We start from the raw sequence: 23,255 nt of genomic DNA on the forward strand, positions 1-23,255 counted from the left end.
ATTTGAAAAAAAATTCAGAGTTGATGATACAAAAGAAAATAATGCAAAATGATGAGCGAAATTTTAGAAGTAGAGCAAGACAATCTTCAAACAGCTTAAGCAAAGGTTGCCTGAAAACTTGACAATACCCTAAAACATATAAAAGAACCTGTTACTCCCATCTTAGAAATAATGCTGAAAACAGAAAAGGATATTGCTGCTGCTGAATACCAGTACAATACTATCCACTTAAATAAATGGACAAATATAGAAAACACTGAGCTATTTTGGACTGAAGTACGAGAATATAAAGATGCATCTGGAATGAATCCATTTAAAGAAATTGCTTATTGTGCAATAAATTTATTAATACTTCCAAATTCTAATGTGGAAATTGAACGAATTTTTAGTTCCATGAATGTAGTTTAAACTAAATTAAGAAACAAGATGGAATTGCCAATGCTGACAGCTATTTTGTTAGTCAAGTATGGCCTCAGGCATGACAGTACTGTACAGACTATCATTTACTAGCATCTACACTGAGTAATATTAGAACAATTGCCACATGTAATAAAGCTGAAAATCTAAGTGAAAATGTGGATAAATTAAGTGCAGAAGACCACATGGAAGATGTATTTAGCCACTTATGTGAAAGTATCACTTCAATAAAGTAAGTAACTTAAAAGTATCGGCTACTATTTTTAAAAATTTTAGCTTCAAATTTTTATTTTTATCTCCCTTTTAGCTCTCTCTTTTTTTTTTTTTTTAAGATTTAGCTGTTTTTAGTAATTTTCATTTGGCAACACTACTCCCATCCATCTCACTCCTGCAATTTGTTCTAGTTCATCCCTCCACCTTCCTCTTTGTCTTATTCCATCCATTGGTCTCCACTCTGTTGTTTTTCTAGTCCATCTCCTGTCACTGCATCTGGCAATATGGTCAGCCCCTCTCAACTTAGCCTGTTTAATGTATTTTACAATATCCATGACACCTATTTGAGATCTTATCCAGGTATTTGTCTTCTTATCTCTTAATGTTATTTTTAGCATACTTCTTTCCATGCGATGTTGTGTTGTTCTCAGCTTTTTGTTTACGGCTTCTGTTGAACATCGGTTACAAGATAGTTTCTAAGGTATTTAGGGATTATGGATTAAAGATGAACATTTACAAATCAAAAACAATGTCTTTGGGCATTTTAATAGAGTCAGGATTATTATATTATGAAATTTTCATAGGGTTTATTACCCTACAGAAATTTCAGTTAATGATGAAAAAAGTAGAAAGATTCACCTACTCGGGAAGCATACACAGAGGGCTGGTCTTAACATAACATTAAAGCATGTGTTGCAGGAAGCAGCTGGTGTCCTTTATTGATTACAGCCACTTTGTAAGAACAGTAAATTATAACTACCTACAAGACTAATTTCATCGATAGCCTTGTTAACTCTTTCTTACTATATGGATGTAAGAGTTGGACATTGTTAAAGCAAGATTAGAAAAGGCTATTGGCCTTTGAGATGAAGTGCTACAGAAAATTTTTGAAGATACCATTCATGGCACACATAACAAATGATGATGTTAGAAGGAAAATCCACTCCATTGATAGAACACAAGAAAATATCATCACTAAAATACATCAGAAATAGCTCCAGTGGCTGGGTCGAATAGCTAGATTGGATAGCTTACCTAAATTAGCACTAGAGGGCTTGACTTCTGGTAAAAGACACTGGGGGCATCCTAGATAAATAGAAAATGGACTAATTCTTCATTCTCTGCTTTAAGGAGATCCCAAGACAAACATCTGAAGAGAGGATGTTAGGACTGTCACCACTATTATGCTAGCCAGTTTTGCGAGTTCTTATTCTGAGGGAGCAGACCACAGAACTTGCAAAACTGGCTAGCATAAATTATTATTTTAGTGTTGATAAACCATGATATAACATAAGAAATTAACAACAGTGTGGGGTATTCAAGACTACATTCCAGAACTAGTTTTGCCTTTCATGATAACATAATTTTGTTTCATTGAATTCTGACTAGAAGAAATTGCATGCTAAGTAAGACCTAATTTGTCATTCTCCTAGTTTTTAAATAAACTTAGTTACTCTTAGCAGATCAGTTGCTGTCCTTTGTGTTTGACCTTAGTATTATATATATATATATAGTGTGTGTGCGTGCACTTGATATACTACATGTAGTAGATCAAATGAATAATTACTCTTATTCCTTCTGAAGTCATATAGTAGTTCTACAGAACTCTCTCCTCCTGCATTGAAACGTACACCACTGGTTCTTTTTAATTTGTATGATTGTTCTTGTTCATAACTACACACTGAACACAGCCAAGAAACTTCTGAAGATTTTGCTTGAAACCAATATCAGTTTGCTAGTTTCAATTTTTTTTTTTTTTGTCATTAAGTATTTGCTCTTTTTGAAATATACACATATTTGGGCCTACTTAGGGGTTCAGATAATTAAAGTCTCTCTCTACAACTCAAATGAGTTGCTTAGAGCATTTAATTTCATGCCACCTGGGATATTTGTTTTTATTTTTCAGTATTTTATTTTGATTGTTTTATTGGTCAGTTGGTAATACAATATGGAGTGATTTAAAAAAAAAGTGTATTTTTTTATTTTATTTTATTTTTTTTTCAGCCATTGATCAACAGAGAATTATTATACATGTCAGTGATGTCAATGATGAAGAGCCTTATTTCATTAATCGACCAATGCCAATGCAAGCAGTGGTTCAACTCAATGCACCACCTGGAACATCAGTGTATAAACTTCAAGCCCGAGATCCAGATACCGATAGCACTATTCATTACCTTCTAGTGAGAGACAGAAGTGAGTATTTGTTATCACTATCTTTTAAACTTGACTTAATACTTGATCTTGCAAACAAAATTGTGTTTGAAAAGCAAACTATCATTTGTTTAATAAAAATATTGATGGAGCTTGTTAATTGTATAGTTGCCACGAAATCTACTCCTTCACTGCCATTATGCTAAATTCATGTGGTGAGGCATGGATGGTATGCCAAAACAAGCTAATGATTTATAGTTTAGAACTGTTTTTGAATTTGTGTAATCTTTAATTACAGTCATGTGTGCCTGCTTTGCTATATTCTTTTAATAATGCTCGCTGTAAGTTGATTTGGAGAAAGCAGAAAATTTTTTTTTTCTATAATAATTTTCGTATAATCTAAGATAGAGGTCTGTGTACTGACATCTTATTACCAGACTAGTTAGATAGCATGACAGTAACAAACTCACAAATTATCAAAATTCATATCTTTACAACAAACATCTTGTCATATGTATTATAGGTTAGGTTTATGTTTGTGTGGAAAACCAATCCCACAACTATGGTCTGATACTACTAACTCAGTATTGTGTAGGAAGAGTGAAAAATTGAAATTGAACTTTATTCTCATTCTCTTTATTATTATTTTTTAAATGTTTACACATTTTATACAGGAATAACACTGCAGACATGTTTAACAGGAACTACATAAAGTTTCTTAGTTACACATTACCTTCTGTAACCTGAAGACTAATTTTCACAAACTGTCTTGATACAGACTCTTTGCATTTAGTTTATCTTTGAATGTTGGTGATTCTCTCGATGTCCCTTCATATCCTTAGTGAATGAAGTCATGAGTCATAATCCAGTAATGGTTTATGACTTATATAATGGTAATGTAACTTCCTCTCTCCTACAAGTAAAGTTTCCTTTAATGAATCATACAATTTACTGGAAATATCCAAATCTTTTTATTCATTAAACACCGCAAATCATGGAGATGTTAAGTTGCCTGTTCAGAAAGACCTGGGTTCAAATACCATCTAGGATGTGAAATCTTTATGAAGGCATAAATGAATACGAATTAGTTGGTCTCATATGGATTAGTTACTTTACTTGGAAGCTTTCTAAATCCTATTCATTTAACATATATCCATATCGAATTGCATATATTTGCATTTGTTTGCATTAAATTTTAAATCTTACTTTTCTGTCCACTTTTTGAGTCTTTGAAGTATATCTTGTGGAGAACTTAGGTCATCTGAACAGTAGCTACCCAGATTCATGCCATTAGCAAAGAGGGAAATTTTATTCCTAATATTTAAATATAAATCATTCATGAATAATACATATTAAAATTAAATAATAAATAAAAAAAATATATTAAACCAGACCTCTAAACAACTCGGGATGCTAAATCCTAGCTACAAACCTCGTAAGCACCTGGCTTAGGATAAACCATATCAACGATAAACCAATGTGTTTAATTTGTCGTGAGACAGTGTCAGTAGACAAAGCATGCATCCAATTTCGATCACCTTCAATGGCAGCTTCATGTGGACAAAGTGAACTGTCTCCAAATTGATTTAAAATGCCAGCATTATAAAAGGCAGAGGGAAGAGAGCGAAGCTTGCATCGAAGTAAGTTATGTAATAGCTGAAAAAATTGCTAAAAAATCAAAAGCCTTCTTGGACGGCGAGTTTGTAAAAGAGTGTCTCATCGCTGGGGAAATTCTGTGCCCAAATAATAAGGAAGTCTTTAAAAAACCGAGTTTGTCTAGGGTAACTGTAGCACGACGTGTCGAAGAACTTGCCAATGACATTGAAGGAACTTTAAAAAAAAACGTCGTCCGAATTTATGTCATTCACCTGCTTTAGATGAGAGCACAGATGTGAAGGATACAGCACAACTGGCTGTCTTTGTCTGTGGCATTGATCAACAATTCACTGTGACAGAAGAACTGCTAGTGCTCGTACCTATGAAGGGAATGACGAAAAGTTCTGATATTCTTGAAGCCACCAAGAAAAATGCTCCAGCTTTTTGACCTCGGCTTAACCAACCTCGAGGGTGTGGTGACTGATGGTGTCCTACTATGGTGGGTTTGTTGTACTGCTACGGAAAGAACTGGAACTAGAAGGAAAAGATTTCATCCATTACCACTGTTTAATCCACCAGAAGAATTTTTGCGCGAAAACTATTGGATTTGAGAATGTCATGAAAGTTATTGTGACTCGTCAACATTATTAGGGCATTGAATCATCGTCAATTCCAAGAGTTTTTGACCCAAGAGTGCAATGCAGATCACAGCAATGTGGTTTATTATAGTGATGTGCGTTGGTTGAGCAGAGGGAAGGTTCTTAAGAGTCTTTGACTTAAGGAGCGAAATACAGTAGTTCATGCAAACCAAGGGGAAGCCGATTGCGGAATTCAACGATCCGAAGTGGTTGAGAAACTGTGCCTTTGTGACCAACATCTTGTTGTATATGAATGACCTAAATATGCGGCTACAATCCAAAGATCAACTGGTGCACACTGTTTGATCACATCAAAGCTTTTGTGACCAAGCTCAAACTTTGGGAGGCAAAACTTGCAAAAGAAAGACTTAACTCATTTTCAGCTTCTCGCTGTGTTTAACTTTTTTGTTTCTTGCTGAATATGCTACAAAATTAGCCGTGTTGCGAAGTGAGTTCGAAGAGAGATTTAGTGATTTTCGTAACCAACAGTCTTCTTTAGATTTATTTTTAATGCCATTTAGTGTCAATTCAGTCGAAATGCTAGGCTCAGTACAAATGGAGCTGCTTGAACTCCAAACAACTCTTCTTTGAGAGAAAAATTATTCAATGTGCCCTTGCTTACATTTTACAGAGACTACATTTCTGAGGATGCATTCCCTAATCTTTGTCGGCATGTTTTGAAGATGTGTGATTTGTTAGGAAGCACATATTTATGTGAGCAGTTCTCCAGAATGAAGCATGTAAAGTCCAAGAGAAGAACTCAGATTACGGACTGACATCTCGAGAATACTCTGTGCATAGCGACTTCCAACATTGATGCCAACATAGACAAGCTGGTCAAGGAAAAGCATTGCCAAGTTTCCCATTGACATTTTAAAAAATAAATGTTTTCTTCATTAAATTATCTTTTTTCAAGTATTGATTGTATTTACTTATCATGAATCCGACTCCTACCTACGCTGTTAAAGCTGAGTTTGTTTATTTTTATAGGATTTTATGTAAAAGTATCAAATGCACAGTGTTCCTTGTGAATTTGGAAAGCATTTGTGCTCCTTTCCGATCTAGCTGTGGGGAGCCCCAAGTTGGGCTTTTGGCATTTAGATCTCCTAAAAGGATCTCTGTATCTGACATTGTTAGACTTAGTTGCTTAATTAGTTCTGTATTGATCTCTGTGTTATCTGGATGATATGCATTAACTATTTTAATAATGTGTTTTGGTAGAAATATCTTGGCTGCTTTGAACCTCTGTGTTACTATTTATATTGCAGTTTGTAGTTGATACGATTTCTTCATATTTAATGTGTTTGGTCCGTAAGAGTATAGCTAGACCACTGCCAGAACAATCCAGTCTGTCTTTCCTTAATGTTGAATAGCCTTTGATTTGAAGCTTAAGATTTTGATTTAGTTTTGTTTCTTGTAAGAATGCATTGTGGATGCTATTTTTATATAAAATGTTCTTGAGTTCTTCCATTTTTTTAAAAATTTTATGTGCCGTTGATATTTAGCTGAAGTATGTTGAGAGTCCTTGTAGCTTATTTCTCATCAAGATTCCGGACTGCAACTCTCGACGTGTTGGCTGCCCCAGACACGGTAGCATGTGTCCTCGTAGCATATTTCTCATGGAGATCCTGGACTGCAGTTCTCGACACGTCGCCTACCCTGGAACGCAGTAGTATGTTTCTGATCAGAACAGACGCTCTTCATGGAATTGGGTGTGCCAGAGCCCCGTTGGCCAGCAATTTTCAGGTTTCTCTGCAGGGTTCGATATAACAATCCAAGTGAAAAAAAAAAAAAAAAGATGGGTAGCAGGATTAGACAAAAGAAAACTTTGGTAAGATACCACACCAGAAAGTGGAGGAGAAAAAAAAAACAACAGGATTATTCAGGAAGAAAGTTTTTCATGCTACCATATTGGAGCTTCATCCTACAAAGCAAGCCCTTACATCTTGCCACTTCAGCCTTAATAAAAAAAAAAATAAAATAAAAAAAAATAAAAAATAAAAATATTTCCAGACTTCATATATGAGCTGGAGAAAATTAATGGATCGATTTTTTTAAAAAAAATCTTTCACAAAAAAAGTTAATCTGTAGATATCGTTAGTGGGGATTAATAATAAGATAATGTGAAATCCATGATGTTAGAGACCAAATGTGGTCTTATTCAAGCCACTTCACTCTGTTAATGTGGTGATCATGTACTAGTTGGAAGAAAGACATTTTCCATTTGGCCACTCAGTAGAAATTGCACTTTGATTCTTTTCATCTCCAAGGTGATGTTGGCATTCATTCTGAGAGTTGATGTCCATATCCACTCTAAAATTGTTTGGAACCTCTTAGACTGAAATATGTTTTAATTATCAAATCGTGTTGTTCATGTTGCTTTCTTAATGCCTGCCAGTTGTCATTCTTTTTAACTTTAAATTTCCTTTCCTTAAATCATGGGTTTCTTCAGTCCAGTTTGGTGTTATAATCTTCGTTAGAGGTTTTAATGTTTAATAATAGAATAGAATATAAAATGTTTACCAATAAAAACATAAAAAATAAATATCAAGAAGGTGGCAAAATATTCTGGACACTGTTTAAAAAGCTCAGAAATGGAGGAAAGAGTGCTGTAAAAGGAATTAGAGATGATAAAGGTGACATGAAAACTGGTGAAAAAAAAAAGATATCCTTGATGTATGGAGTAATTACTTTGAAAAATTGCTAAATGAAACAAGCAGTGATGACAGCACAGTAGTAAAAAACATAACAGATATGTGATCAGGAATACATATCCATACTTGGATATGTATTCCTGATTGCATAATCTATCAAAAGCCTGAAATGTGGAAAGGCAGCAGGAGTAGGTGATATTCAACCAGAAATGCTCAAGTATAGAGATATAAAAGTTTTGCAGTGGCTGCACTGCATAGTTACGAAGGCCAGGACAGAGGGACAAATTCCAGATGATTGGAGTAAAGCTTTCATAGTACCAATATATAAAAAGGGAAATGGAACTGAATGTCAGAATTACAGAGGTATTTCCCTACTGAGTGTTCCAGGTAAGATTTATGAAAGTATACTTGAGAAATGGTTGAGAAGGATTGTAGAAGGGAAGCTTGTTGAGGAAACAAGCTGGATTCAGGCAAAATAGAAGCTGAGGATCAGATTTTCACTTTACGACAAATAGTTGAGAAATCATGGGAATATAACAAAGATCTAAGTTTTAAAACAGGTAAACCGTGAGTAGACATATCGGTATACAATAAATAACGGAAAAAACTCACGTAGAAAGATTATTTATTAGTAAAATTATACTAATAAATAATCTTTCTACGTGAATTTTTTCCGTTATTTATTGTGTACCGATAACAAAGATCTGTATAAAAGTTATTCAAAATGCTACAGTTATATTGTGTCAATGGGGCATTATATCAAGCAATACTAAGTCTTTATTTGAGTTATAAGTCAACAGTTCGAAATGAAGGAAGTGCAGGAAGATGGTTTGATGTTAAATCTGGTGTTAAACAAGGATATACGTTATCCCCTTTGTTATTTATTATCTGTATTGATTTATGAAGGAAAGCAGTATTAAATCCGATATGAAAATTGGAGATGTTAATCTCAGCTCTTTACTTTATGCAGAGGATGTTATACCTTTAAATAAATCCGGTACAAGTCTGCAAGATTCCTTGACTAAAATGAATAATTGTTGTAATAAATTTGGTATGAAAATCAGCAATAACAAGACAAGGAGAAAATTAAAAATAGGCAGAAACATTGAAAATATCAACTGCATCATGAATGGAGAATCTATAGAACAAGTAAAATATTTCAGCTACTTAGGCACGATTTTTAGTGAAGGTGGTAAATTAAATATGGAAATAGACACGGAATCAACAAAGCTGGTATGGTTGGAAGTCGACTGAATAAATTTATATGGAATAAGAGAGAAATTAGTTAAAACACTAAATTAGCTGTATACAATACAGTGTTCAGGCCAATTTTAACTTATGGATCTGAGAGCTGGGTTAGAAATAAAACACTCGACCAAAGACTGGAGATCACATATATGCAAGTCCTGAGAAAGATTAGGTACATGAACAGATGGTGGCATCAATGGCAATATCATATTAAAAATATGGATATTAGGAAAAAGTTGACATCATTAGCATCTAAGAATGTGTTAGCAGAACTAATCTCAGGTGGTATGGGCACTTAAAAACAATAGGTGAATTGATACAGTAAAAAGTGCTTTATAAGACAGAAATATAAGATCTGATATTGTTAGTCTTCACAGGAATAGATTGATTGGCAGAAAAATTGTAGAAAGGAAGTTGGTAATAATGTAAGTTTTTCATGTAGTACTATCGTATCTTGTACACAACTTAAGGGTACGTCAGGAATTTGATGATGATGTTTACCAATCTAAATGGCTTCTTGTTTTCCAGTTGTACTGATTCAGCAAGTAGTGATGCTGACTCATGATCATTAGATCATCAAATGCCATTATCCTGAATGTTCGAAGGTTTGAGGATACATTGTGGTTGGTCGGTAAATTTAGCGCTCCTGTAAAATTGGTGATTTTTGTCTGCTCTATTGTGCTTTTTTGTTAGAAAATTAGTATTTTATATACAATCAATGTATTAATGTTGATTTTAGTGTAATTTGTATTTTATAACATATTTTTATTAAGATATTTCAACAATAAGTATAAGTTTAAAATGGCACCAAAAACGTGCAAGAAAAGCAATGCTAAAAAGAGCAGCATAGGCGAAAAACAAGAAGGCTAGCCCCACTAACAAGGTTAGTGGAGTTGGGAAGAAGTTAATGAAAATGAATTAACCTCCAAAATAGCAAAATTAAAGCAGATCATCAGAGAAACTATGCAGAAATTACAAAAAGCAATTCAAAAACAGAAAAGTAAATTAAATTGTAATTGTAGGTACTAACGAGTTAACTAGCGATAAGTTCAGTATGAAAGAGGACAGGAAAGGGTTGTTGGAAGATGTGAGAGTGCAGAGTGAGAAAGTGAAAAATCATTAGTATTTTACCTCGATATGATGAAAATCAATTAAGAAGGGCTCAATTCGATGCATAGGCTGTGTAGAAGGAATGGATGCGAGTTTTTGGATGTGTGGAGTGAGTTTGAGGGAAGATTGCAGTTGTATAAGAGGGATGGTGTGCACCTGAATGTGTTTGTTATCAGGAGTCTAGAAAAACTAAGAACTGGTATGAGACCTAAGACAGAGAGTCAGGGAAACTAAATTATAAAGGATGGAATGGTGAGAATGTGACAATGTTATATAACTGTTTTAATGATGGGAATGGGCTTTGTCATGGAAATCTTGACGAGGAGAGAACGATTTTGACTTTGTGTTCATGCGGTTCAGACTCATTAAACGTGTGCAGAGATGGCTACATGTATAAAACACTAGAGAAGAATAGAGATCTGCAAGTTATCCAACTGTGTCATGCAGACGAGTATACAAAAGAACATGCAGATAGATTATTATGTCTGTATACGAATACTAGGGGTATCAGAAACTAAGGAGTAGAGTTTTGTTGCCTTAGTCAGTATGTTGGGACCTCAGATTGTAGGCATTAGTGAAACCTGGCTATCAGAATCAGACACACTAACTGGTATAGAGTGTAAATGGTACACTATTTTTAGGAAGAATGGAGAGGACAGGAGAGGAGGGGCGTGCTGCTAATGATGTCGGATGGCTTGAATCCTGTTAGAGTTGAGACCTATGATTGTAGTATTACTACTCACAGTATTTCATGTGGCAGTGAGTTTGAAGCCATCTCTGGTGTGAGGCAGAATCTAACAAGATCAATTACATAGTGGGGTGTTGTTACAGACCTGGTGGATCGGTTGCTAGTGATGAAGGAAAGCATCACCAAATAGACAAGATGAGTGCAAAAAGACTAATCATAATGGGAGACTTTAATTATACAAATATTGATTAGGTCGCAGTAGAATCACATGAGAAGAATGAAAATGCATTTACTGAGCTGTTGCAGGATAACTTCCTTAAGTAGCATGTGACAGAAGGAATTCGAGATGAAAGAGTGTTAGATTTTATTATAGTGTCAGAATGCGTTTCAGTTAAAGATGTAACTATTCTGCCTCTGGTTAATGACAGTGATCATGCCGTACTCACTTGGGAAGTGACTAAGTCTATAAATGTTCCATTCAGGAAGGGTTACATGCTAAACAAGAAAGCAGGAAATAATGACCAACTGAGGAGTATATTAAGTTCATTGGAATGGGATTGGTTGTTGGATGAGAAGAATATCAACAGTGCATGGGAAGCATTTAGACAATACTTAATGATGCGATATCAGAGTGTGTCCCAAGAGTTATAAGAATAATAAATAGGGTAGGAGTCAAATGGATGTGTAATCTTATCAAGCAAGTGATTCTTAAGAAAAGGATGATGTACTGTATGAAAATTATAAGCAGCAGACTAGAATAGTCACAACTGTTGTACGGAAAGCAAAGTCTGAGTATGAAAAGAAACTGGCTCTCCGTGCTAAAGACAACCCACAAGAATTCTTGTATGCTGCAAGTAAAAGAAAGAATGAATATGAAAGAATAACTTCTAAATGCAGATGGCTTCAGGGATACAGATGCAGAAGAGTTTGTTCAACTAATGAGTGCCTATTTTGGTAAAGCTATCAGCCCGGTGTATGCAACATTGAGCTCACTGCTGCCTCTTCACTAGATGAAGAAACTCAGGTGGTATGAGGACGAGGTGTTAGAGCTGTTGCACAAACTGAATAAGAATTCAGCAATAGGGACTGACAGGATATCAGCACGCGTGCTAAAAGGGTGTTCAGTTCAACTGAACACCCTTATTCATATTAAACAGCCTTTGACCAGGCTGTTTAATGAGTCTCAGAACAGGGAAGATTCCACAGGAATGGAAAGAATGTATGGTAATTCCATTGCACAAGGTTGGTGCAAAGACCGATGTATCCAACTATTGACCAATTAGTATCTCAGGAGCGGTAGTGAAGATTTTGTAAAAATTGGTTAGGTTTCACATTCAGGAATGGGTTGACAGTGAATCTCTACTTTGCAATGAACAACATGAATTTACTAAGGGAAGGTTATGTTTTAGCAACTTGCTCACATTCTATAATAATGTTACCATCGAACTAAACAAGGGGAATGGTTATACCATGATACTTTTGGATTTTGCTAAGACTTTTGACAGAATACAGCATGATAGACTGTTAATAAATGGGAGAATATGAGTTTGGATTATACAATATTAGTGTGGATTAGAGGATGGCTGACTGACAGATATCAAAAACTGGTATATGGGGGATGTGATTCTGCAAGATATAATGTAACCAGTGGTGTACCATGAGTATCAGTGCTTGGTCCACTGTTATTCAATCTATACATTAATGATGTTGGGAAGGATTTGACAAGCAACATACTGCTATTTGCTGATGCAAAGATAAGTAGAATAATCAGGAATGCTGCTGATATATCTGCAGAATGATATGAATAGGCTGAAATTGTGGGCATGGGAAAACGGATGTCAATTCAATGTCAATAAATGTAAAGTCATTCTCTTTGGCGTGATTAGATATCCAGTGTCGTATTATATCGGTGGGATTATGCTTGAAGAAACTAATTGCAATTCTGAAATGAATGTTCACATGTAAAGATAAGCATGTCATTTTGCCTATTTACAAGGCCTTGATAAGATCTCACTTGGACTATTGTACGCAGGTTTGATCTCCTGGTTTCCATTGTGATTCTGATATATTGGAGAGAGAGTGCAAGGGAGATTGTTAAAAATGATATCAGGATTATCGAATACTGATTATGAAGACAAATTGAGAATTTGTAGACTGCAGATACTAGCAAACAGGTTATGATTGAGACTTACAAGCTTCTCAAAGGGTCATACAAGATTTCAATTGATGGAATTTTTCAATTTATGGAGTGTTAGGAAAGGACAAGAGAATCTTAATTCCTTGGAATCTGAGAATGAATGCTGCTAAGAAGGGGTGAGGGCTAGATTTTTCTTTCAAAGGATGGTGCGTGATTTGAATGGATTTCCATTGGATGTTGTGAGTGCATGCAGTGTGAATGAATTCAAGAATAAGTATGATAGTTGGTGCTTGTAGTCTGTCATCTCCATTGATGACTCACTGACTTCCTGAAGGTTTCTCTTAATATTAATAATAAATGATAGTAAATTATTTACCTCGGCACTCTCCAAATACTGCTGACCCTTTCCTGATAGCACTGAGTATAGTGATATTGTTTATCTTCATAATTTAGAACGGAACTTTTTAATGATAAAATCGTAGAATAATAGTATCATACTTATTTTAGGAAAAATCTATGTAATATTTGGACAGTTTTCGACTGTGTTTTTTGGCCATTATCAGTTGAAAAGACAAGTATGCCATAATAACAAAACTTAAATTTCAAGTGTGTGACAATATATGCTATCAACTATAGCTGCATAATTCCATCTACAACTATTAGAATTCAAAGAAATAAAATTAAATAATTGCAATTTTAAGAAACACAAGAATGAGATATGCTACTTAGAATTACTTCCAAAATTGTGAAAGTTTAAGGCAGTCGTTTTTTGTTGAGGTTTGGACTATGAACTTGGTTGACAACTTTCTAATCTTTGAAGAAAAAACTAACTTTGGTGTGTAGGGCTTTAGTTTTGCTCCAGTGAATTCTGTGGATAAGGTGTGGCTAGCTAAACCATATCAGAATCTTGAAGTAAAATATACTTTTGATTTTCTTCTGGACAAATATTAACTGAACAACCTGTTTGCCCATAATAAAGGCTACATGAATAAGTGATCCTGTAAACTCCAGCATAAGAGAGAGAGGAGGAGGAGATTTGTCCTTCAGAGAAGCTAGGAAGAAATTTAGCTTTTGAACTGGACAAAGAAACTTGTAGGTCAATCTGGTGCGGTCTTGAAATTTTTCTCTTTATACATATTTGTGTAAAAAATATAAATGAGACAGGTAGTGTATATATACAAATAACTAGTAAAGATATAAAATTCAAATAAAAAAGTCATTAAAATTTTAAATCTAGTTGAGCTAGCCATTCAAGAACTGAATTATCTGCCTCAAAAAAATTCCTGAAGTTACCAGGGGTAGGCTCTTATGCTATAGTCCTCCACAGTGTGCCAGATGGTTTGGTTTGTGGCCATACAATCACATTGGTGATCTTTCCCGCTTGTGTAAGCTGTCTGTACAGATACTGTGTCCTGTGCATATCCTATTTGAGCTTTTCCATAGGTGATGTGGAAGCTGAATCCCTTTTGGATGGGAAGGATATATTCATTTAAGTCGGCTGTGGCGATTTTTCCTTCCAAGTTTCTAGCCATTTTGAATTAATGTTGAAATCGCTATTTAAAAGTTCTTCAGCCAATATTAATGTAAGCCTCGGGATTTAAGGTGATTTATACTTAAATGTGGGAGGTTGTCATGTATTGGTAACAGGGAGTTACTATTCATTTTTCTTACTCTTTTACGAGAGCATCTTGTCTGCACAAGTTCGGTGGTGCTATGTTGCTCAAGATTGGAAGCCAGTAGAGGGGGGAGTGGATTTGACAGTCTGTTATTGTCCTCATTGCTGCATTTATTTGCATGTCAATATTCTTGATATGAGGACTGTTTAGCCATACTGGTGAACAATATTCTGCTGCAGAGTAGACCAGGCCTGTTGTGGAGCATCGCGTAGTAGCAAAAGAACCCAATGTAGAACCACACAGTTTTTGTATGATATTATTACAGGTTCTGATCTTTAAAGAGATATTCTCCAGATGTCTCTTGAATGATAGTGTTCTATCCAAGGTAACACCCAGATATTTGGGGAATTCTTGCTGTCATCGTTGTGTTGTTCAAGTTTACCTGAAATTTTTCGACAGTAGCTGTACCACAATTACTGTGGTACGGCTGCTGTTGAAAGTGAAGGAAATCGGATCTTACAAAAGGAAGGAGATAGGAAGAAAGCCGCTGTCCACACCATGCCAAGATAGAGTTCTAAAGTGGCTCTGCCTCAAAAATTTCTGTGCATTGTCCAGAGAACTGAAATGAGACTGGAAAGAATAAATGGGAGTTGTGGTGAGCTCTTTAACTGTCAGGAGGACTCATTTGACAGGGACTGATAACCAGGTGCCCTAAAAAGAAGCCTTTGTTAATCAAAAAAAAAAAAAAGAGAGAGAGAGAGAGAGAGATTGGCTCAGTTAAATTGGTGCAAAAGCATAGATGCCAATGGCAGACAGACATTACAAAGGGAAAATTGGACATTACAACTCCCATTACAGACATTTCAAGGGGAAAATTGAACCCTGACTGTCTGGTGTCATCAGTTAAATTCTCAGCCAATCAGATGATCTGGGGCTGCATGTCGCATTATGGTATTGGTTGCTTCCTTTTCACAAAAGGTTAGTGAATGCATAAGGGTACCAGAAAATTTTAGAAGAAGAATTGCTGCCTACTATCAGAAATCACTTTACCGTAACGACGAACTACATCTTTCAGGACGTACACTTTCTGCCCTATGACAAGGGGAGAAAGTGTACGTAACCATACAAATTGAGTTTAGTACTTTAAAAACTTTAGTCTTTGTTGTAGGTTAACAAGTGGCTCAATGAACACTCGATTCAGCAACTACTGTGTCCAGGAAAAGCCTAAATTTCAATTCCCATTGAGAATTTGTGGTACCAAATGGAGACTGAAATACACAAAAAGCCAAAAACACTTCAGGAGCTCTAAGAAGCCATTATAAGGGTATGGAACCATGAATTGACCATCCATCATGAAATTGATTTTATCAATTCCCCTCTAATGCCAAGCTGTAATAAAGGCAAGAGGAGGACCCACAAAGTGGTAAACAGCAAAAAGTGAATTTTTAGCATTGAATGTGAGTAAAATTGTATAGTCGAACTAAATTTTGTTATTGGTATTTGTTTTTCCAGTGAAAATATCACTCTCCACTCAGTTTTGAAATATTTGCAAAAGCGTCAAGTTTGTTGTCATTTCCTAATTATGTCACATACTATAAAAAGAGCCACACTTAATCAAGAATAAAAATGTTATATTACCTTCTTCAGTATTTGTGACAGTTATCCATTTTCAAATAGGCATTCAAATTTAATTACCAAAAAAACATGGTTACAGCAAGTGATGCAGTTTCTATGAACATGTGTTTTTGTGTGTGTAAAAGGCAACAAAAATTACAGAAAAATATTACTTTTATCCACTGGCTACGACATCTTATCTGTATTGTACTAAAAAGAATCTTAACATATGCTGAAGAAAATATAAGTAAATATCAGCAGGATTTCACATAGCTGACCAGATTTTTATACTAAGACAAATAGAGAGAGAAAAAAACTAGAACATGATCATCCTATTCATATTTTATTTATAGATTTTAAAAAAAGCATATGATAACATTTGTTGATAAGGCCTTTGGGGAGTATTAAATGAATTTGGAATACCTGAGATTAACAACTTGAATTAAGAATTCAAGTTGTTAATCTCAGCTCTTTACTTTATACAGATGATAAACAGATAATACTAACGAAATTTGCACCATCGAAAGCCAGATCATGGTATTGGCTAATGGAATTAGATCTGAACCTTTGCTATTAAGATAAGATTGAAGCAAAGAGATCCTTTTTTAATTTATCCTATTAAATTTAACACCTAAGACCCAATGTGTATAAAATACTAAAGCACATGAATGCAGGCGTAAAAGAAACTGCAAATATAAATTGCAAAATAGATATAAATGAATTTTTAGATTGCTTTACAGATCTTTACACAGATAATACTAACAAAAAAATACACCAAAAACTTACATAATGCTTTAAATGATGTAATAACAATGAAAGAATTAAAGGACAACCTAAGTAAAGTCAGCAGGAGATGATGGGATAAACTTCGAGCTGTATAAATTTGCTGTAAAAAAATTTTCATCAGATTATTAAAATTTTTAAATAAAATATATACAAATTGACAAATACCATTAGAATGGAATACAAGTACAGTAATATCTCTATTTAAAAAAGGGGATAAAATAAACTAATACCTCTGGTAATTACAGAGGTATTAGTTTATTGAATACATGCTACAAAATATATAGCGCAATACTAAATGAAAAATTGAAAATATACAATGAAAAATATTATATATAGTCAAAATGGATTTAAAAAAGGATGCTTTACAATGTACGAAGCTTTTGTGTAAAATTTCAAAATCAACCAGTAAAATGATATATACTGGTTGATATATTACAAAGAATAAATCTACCTAATATTTCACCATATGCAATATTGAATATATACAAAGATAACGTAAAAATAAATGAAAACGTCTGAAAAACAATATAAAGGAATAAGACAGAGGGATGCCCTCTCTCCAACATGTTAAATATGGTGGGTGGTAGATGGCATTCCTATAGATGATGATTGTAGTTGCGATTTGTAGTAGTTGGTGAATTGAATGGTGGAGACAGAGTTGTAGAGTAGGTGCCCTCCCCTCGATGAGTCACTGGGGACTCCCTGGAGGTGTCATGTAATAATAATAATAATAATGCTATTAAACCTGACCTTAAAATTCAAGTTGTTAATCTCAGCTCTTTACTTTATACAGATGATATATTTTAAATAAATCCAATACAAGTCTGCAAGATTCCCTGGCTAAATTGAATAACTGTTGTAATAAATTTGGTATGAAAATCAGCAATAACAAGACAAGGAGAAAATTAAAAATAGGCAGAAACATTGAAAGTATCAACTGCTTCATGAATGGAGAACCTATAGAACAAGTAAAACATTTCAGCTACTTAGGCACAATTTTTAGTGGAGTGATAAATTAAATATGGAAATAGACAACAGAATCAACAAAGCTGGTATGGTTGGAAGTCAACTCAATAAATTTATATGGAATAAGAGAGAAATTAGTCAAAACACTAAATTAGCTGTATACAACAGTGTTCAAGCCAATTTTAACTCATGGATCTGAGAGCTGGGTTATAAATAAAACACTTGATCAAAGACTAGAAACCACAGATATGAGAGTCCTGAGAAAGATTAGGTACATGAACAGATGGTGGCATCAATGGCAATATCATATTAAAAATGAGAACATTAGGAAAGAACTTGGCAATTGTTAGCATCCTAGAATGAGAGAGGAGAGATTAGCAATACAAGTGTTCTCTGCCAGGTTGGCAGGAAAAAGATACAGAGGAAGACTAAGATATAAGTGGATTGATATAGTAAAAAGCGCTTTAGATGATAGAAATATAAGATCTGATAATGTTGGAGTCTTGACAGATAGCAGGTTGATTTGGAAGAAAATTGTTGATAGGAAGTTAGCATTGATGTAAGTTTTTCATCTAGTACTATCATAATATCCTGTACACCCTTTCCCCTTTTAGGGTTTATGTCAAGAAATTTAGAAATGAATTTTGGAAGATAAATGATAGGATCTATTTGGACATGTCAAGCTTTTATGCCTGTACTAATTTTATTATCTTGAGTAATCAATGTTCTAAGATATTTGAAGGAAGTGGCATTTTTAAATTTCTTGTTATCAGTAGTATAAAATGGTCATGTTCCTCTTGGTTGTTATATATATATATATATATATATATATATATATATGTGTGGCGATTAGTTTTTACTCGGTTGTTATACATTTCAAAAAATAGATTTAATGACTCCAAGACCGAGATAACATATAAAGATTTTAATGATAAATACTACTAGTTTCGGCATATAGCAGCCTTCTTCAGGTATTTATAAAGGAAAGGAATACTAATAAACATTGAATTATTTAAATAAACAAACTGGAAATTACAGGTACAAATTGCCTCACATAATCGATACATAAAAACGTTGTATTTTTCAAGTTGTTCCAACTGGCGTGCCATTGTTTGTTGCAATTGTGCGTGCAAGTTCACGTGAACGCCAATATTGAATAACTGCAGCATGGCTATCTGGGATGTTATAACTTAAATTATTATTTAAGTGGACCGGGTTCAGTAGGATTTCCCGTGATTCTACGATTTTTCTTTCAAACTCATCTTCACAGCGAAAAATATTTTCTGATCTATTCCAGCATACAGAGTGGCTTTGTTGGTCATCATTAGGATTATTTGAAAAAAGAACATGACTGGATAACGCAGTTGCATGAGATCTTTTGTATGAGATGTCTCTCTTATGCTCTTCTATGCGTTGTTCAATAGATTTGTTAGTTTGACCAAAGTATGGGATATTGCAATCACACCACAATTTATATACTCCAGGGTACTTAAGGTTGTGATGAGTAGGTTTTGGATGGCTGATTAGAGAGCGGATTTTTGGAAGTGTGGTGAAGAAGGTCCTGATATTATATTTTTTAAGGACTTTAGCTATTTTCTTAGAGACTGTGCTAATGTATGGAATAGAGATGCTACCTTTAAAATTAATAGTCTCTGTTGTGCACTGCTTAGGAGGGTTCAGAAGAAGTTTCTTAATTGTTTTTTCAGAGTATCCATTTTGTTTAAAAATAAGAGTGAGGTGATTCATTTCTTTTTGTAGTTCATCTTGTTCATTTAAGAGAGAACGTGCTCTGTGTCCTAAGGTAGATATAATTCCAAGTTTTTGTGGTGGAAAATGATGAGAAAGATTATGCAGATATCTATTGGTATGCATAGGTTTTCTGTACATAGAGATTTTTAATCTTTCAGAGTATTGTGTAAGCATAACATCCAAAAAAGGTAAAGAGTTATTATTTTCTATATCAGCAGTAAATTTTATATTAGGATGTTGGATGTTTAGATGACGAAGAAAATCTGTGAGAGCTGTGTGCCCGTGATTCCAAATAATGAATATATCATCAACATATCTTTTCCAAACTTTTGGTTTAAATGAGAAGGAAGATATGGCTTTCTTTTCAAAGTCTTCAAGGAAGATGTTAGCTAGCACAGGGGACAAAGGGTTGCCCATTGCCAGGCCTTGTTTTTGTTGGTAAATGGAGTCCTTATATCTGAAGTAACCAGAATGAATGCAATGCTTTAATAAAGTGAACATTTTTTTGGATAATTTATCCTGTAGTAATGTAAGTACCTCGTCCGTAGGAACGTTAGTAAATAAAGATATAATGTCCAAACTAGCTAGAATATCATTATCATCGATGGGAATATCTTTAATATGAGAAACAAAATCTGTGGTGTTTTTGATGAAAGATGAAGATTTATTGGAGAAACACTTGAGGTACTTTGATAAATATTTTGAAAGTTTATATGTAGGTGAATCAATTCCTTCCACAATAGTGATGCCCGTATTAATCCTGAAAAGGTTGTAGTGAACAAATCTTCTCATTTGTTAACGGATGCAGAAACGAATATTCTTAGCAAAGGTCTCAATTTTATTCCCTCACCAAAATTTATCCCTAAAGAATCTCTTCTTACAAAAATAGAAAAAGCATGTTCACTCATTCCTAATCATTTGGCGAAACTTCTTCGTATTGAATCGATTTTCATTATAAATAATGCCAAACCTCCAACAGATAATATTTCAGTGGCTGAAAGAAAAGCCCTAAAAAATCTAAAACAGAACAGTAACATTATTATTTTACCTGCAGATAAAGGCAACTCTACGGTCATCCTCAACTCTGAAGATTACCACAACAAAATGCTTCAATTACTTGAAGATAGTTCAATATATTCAATTCTTCAGGAAGATCCTACAAGAGAATTACAAAACCGTACAAACAACTTGTTAAAGACTGCGAGTGAACTTCCTCATAATATTCGCCTCTCATTACGCTCTCTACATCCTCTTATCCCACGCATCTATGGAGTTCCAAAAATTCATAAAGAAAACATCCCTCTTCGCCCAATTGTGGAAGGAATTGATTCACCTACATATAAACTTTCAAAATATTTATCAAAGTACCTCAAGTGTTTCTCCAATAAATCTTCATCTTTCATCAAAAACACCACAGATTTTGTTTCTCATATTAAAGATATTCCCATCGATGATAATGATATTCTAGCTAGTTTGGACATTATATCTTTATTTACTAACGTTCCTACGGACGAGGTACTTACATTACTACAGGATAAATTATCCAAAAAAATGTTCACTTTATTAAAGCATTGCATTCATTCTGGTTACTTCAGATATAAGGACTCCATTTACCAACAAAAACAAGGCCTGGCAATGGGCAACCCTTTGTCCCCTGTGCTAGCTAACATCTTCCTTGAAGACTTTGAAAAGAAAGCCATATCTTCCTTCTCATTTAAACCAAAAGTTTGGAAAAGATATGTTGATGATATATTCATTATTTGGAATCACGGGCACACAGCTCTCACAGATTTTCTTCGTCATCTAAACATCCAACATCCTAATATAAAATTTACTGCTGATATAGAAAATAATAACTCTTTACCTTTTTTGGATGTTATGCTTACACGATACTCTGAAAGATTAAAAATCTCTATGTACAGAAAACCTATGCATACCAATAGATATCTGCATAATCTTTCTCATCATTTTCCACCACAAAAACTTGGAATTATATCTACCTTAGGACACAGAGCACGTTCTCTCTTAAATGAACAAGATGAACTACAAAAAGAAATGAATCACCTCACTCTTATTTTTAAACAAAATGGATACTCTGAAAAAACAATTAAGAAACTTCTTCTGAACCCTCCTAAGCAGTGCACAACAGAGACTATTAATTTTAAAGGTAGCATCTCTATTCCATACATTAGCACAGTCTCTAAGAAAATAGCTAAAGTCCTTAAAAAATATAATATCAGGACCTTCTTCACCACACTTCCAAAAATCCGCTCTCTAATCAGCCATCCAAAACCTACTCATCACAACCTTAAGTACCCTGGAGTATATAAATTGTGGTGTGATTGCAATATCCCATACTTTGGTCAAACTAACAAATCTATTGAACAACGCATAGAAGAGCATAAGAGAGACATCTCATACAAAAGATCTCATGCAACTGCGTTATCCAGTCATGTTCTTTTTTCAAATAATCCTAATGATGACCAACAAAGCCACTCTGTATGCTGGAATAGATCAGAAAATATTTTTCGCTGTGAAGATGAGTTTGAAAGAAAAATCGTAGAATCACGGGAAATCCTACTGAACCCGGTCCACTTAAATAATAATTTAAGTTATAACATCCCAGATAGCCATGCTGCAGTTATTCAATATTGGCGTTCACGTGAACTTGCACGCACAATTGCAACAAACAATGGCACGCCAGTTGGAACAACTTGAAAAATACAACGTTTTTATGTATCGATTATGTGAGGCAATTTGTACCTGTAATTTCCAGTTTGTTTATTTAAATAATTCAATGTTTATTAGTATTCCTTTCCTTTATAAATACCTGAAGAAGGCTGCTATATGCCGAAACTAGTAGTATTTATCATTAAAATCTTTATATGTTATCTCGGTCTTGGAGTCATTAAATCTATTTTTTGAAATATATATATATATATATATATATATATATATATATATATATATATACTTTTAAATATTCAGTTTTATTCTGGTTCATTTGTAATTCTGCTTTTCAGCATTTTCTTCAGCAAGGCAAATGACCTGAATATCTTTATATCACTGTTCTACTTGTGTTATACTTTACATCATCATCATAATGCTAACTATGGATATAGACCATATGAGTCTGTTCCAGGCCCATTATCCACCTAATATCCTCTTCTTTTGAGGTCTACCTGGGTACTGTTGGTTTATATTTTATTAATTGTTTAGGATATCAGATGTTGGCCATTCAGTTTACATGTTCTATCCAATTTTGTTTGTAATTGTTTAGTTTTTCTTCTGTTGATTTTATTTTTAGTTCTTTTAAAATATCTTCATTTTTTTTTTTTTTTTGTCTAATAATTGTATTTTGCAGTTCTCACAATTCACTTGTTTTTATTCTTTGTTTAAGACCCAAATTTCACTTATATTTAATAATGTACTTACTGCTAAAGTACTGAATATTTTCAATCACATGTTTCATTTTGTTCAATATTTGGATTGAGTGTTCTATTTATCAAGCCTATAATTTGTAAAAATATTTAACTTTTTAATTTTATCCTCTTTTCCTTGATATATTTCACATCCAAGATAACTGAAAGTATTTATTTGTTCTATTAATTTATTATTAATAACTATTTTACTTCTAACTAGAGTTTGTCTACAAAATGCCATTTTTTA

At 34.0% G+C, this 23,255-nt stretch overlaps 1 protein-coding gene across 1 annotated transcript in view; it reads left to right on the plus strand.

Annotated features, from left to right (window-relative positions):
* Nucleotides 1-23,255, plus strand: part of LOC150103211 (neural-cadherin-like) — a 540,895-nt gene that overhangs the window by 49,910 nt on the left and 467,730 nt on the right. The window contains exon 3 of the mRNA XM_090397648.1: nucleotides 2,635-2,826. Within this exon, the coding sequence (XP_090253774.1) occupies nucleotides 2,635-2,826 (192 nt within the window). The remainder of the gene's footprint in view (nucleotides 1-2,634; nucleotides 2,827-23,255) is intronic.

Source organism: Typopeltis vanoorti, chromosome 9 (assembly GCF_054136105.1).
Source record: "Typopeltis vanoorti isolate ZY-2024b chromosome 9, IOZ_Tvanoo_1.0, whole genome shotgun sequence".
Classification (NCBI taxonomy): Eukaryota; Metazoa; Arthropoda; class Arachnida; order Uropygi; family Thelyphonidae; genus Typopeltis; species Typopeltis vanoorti.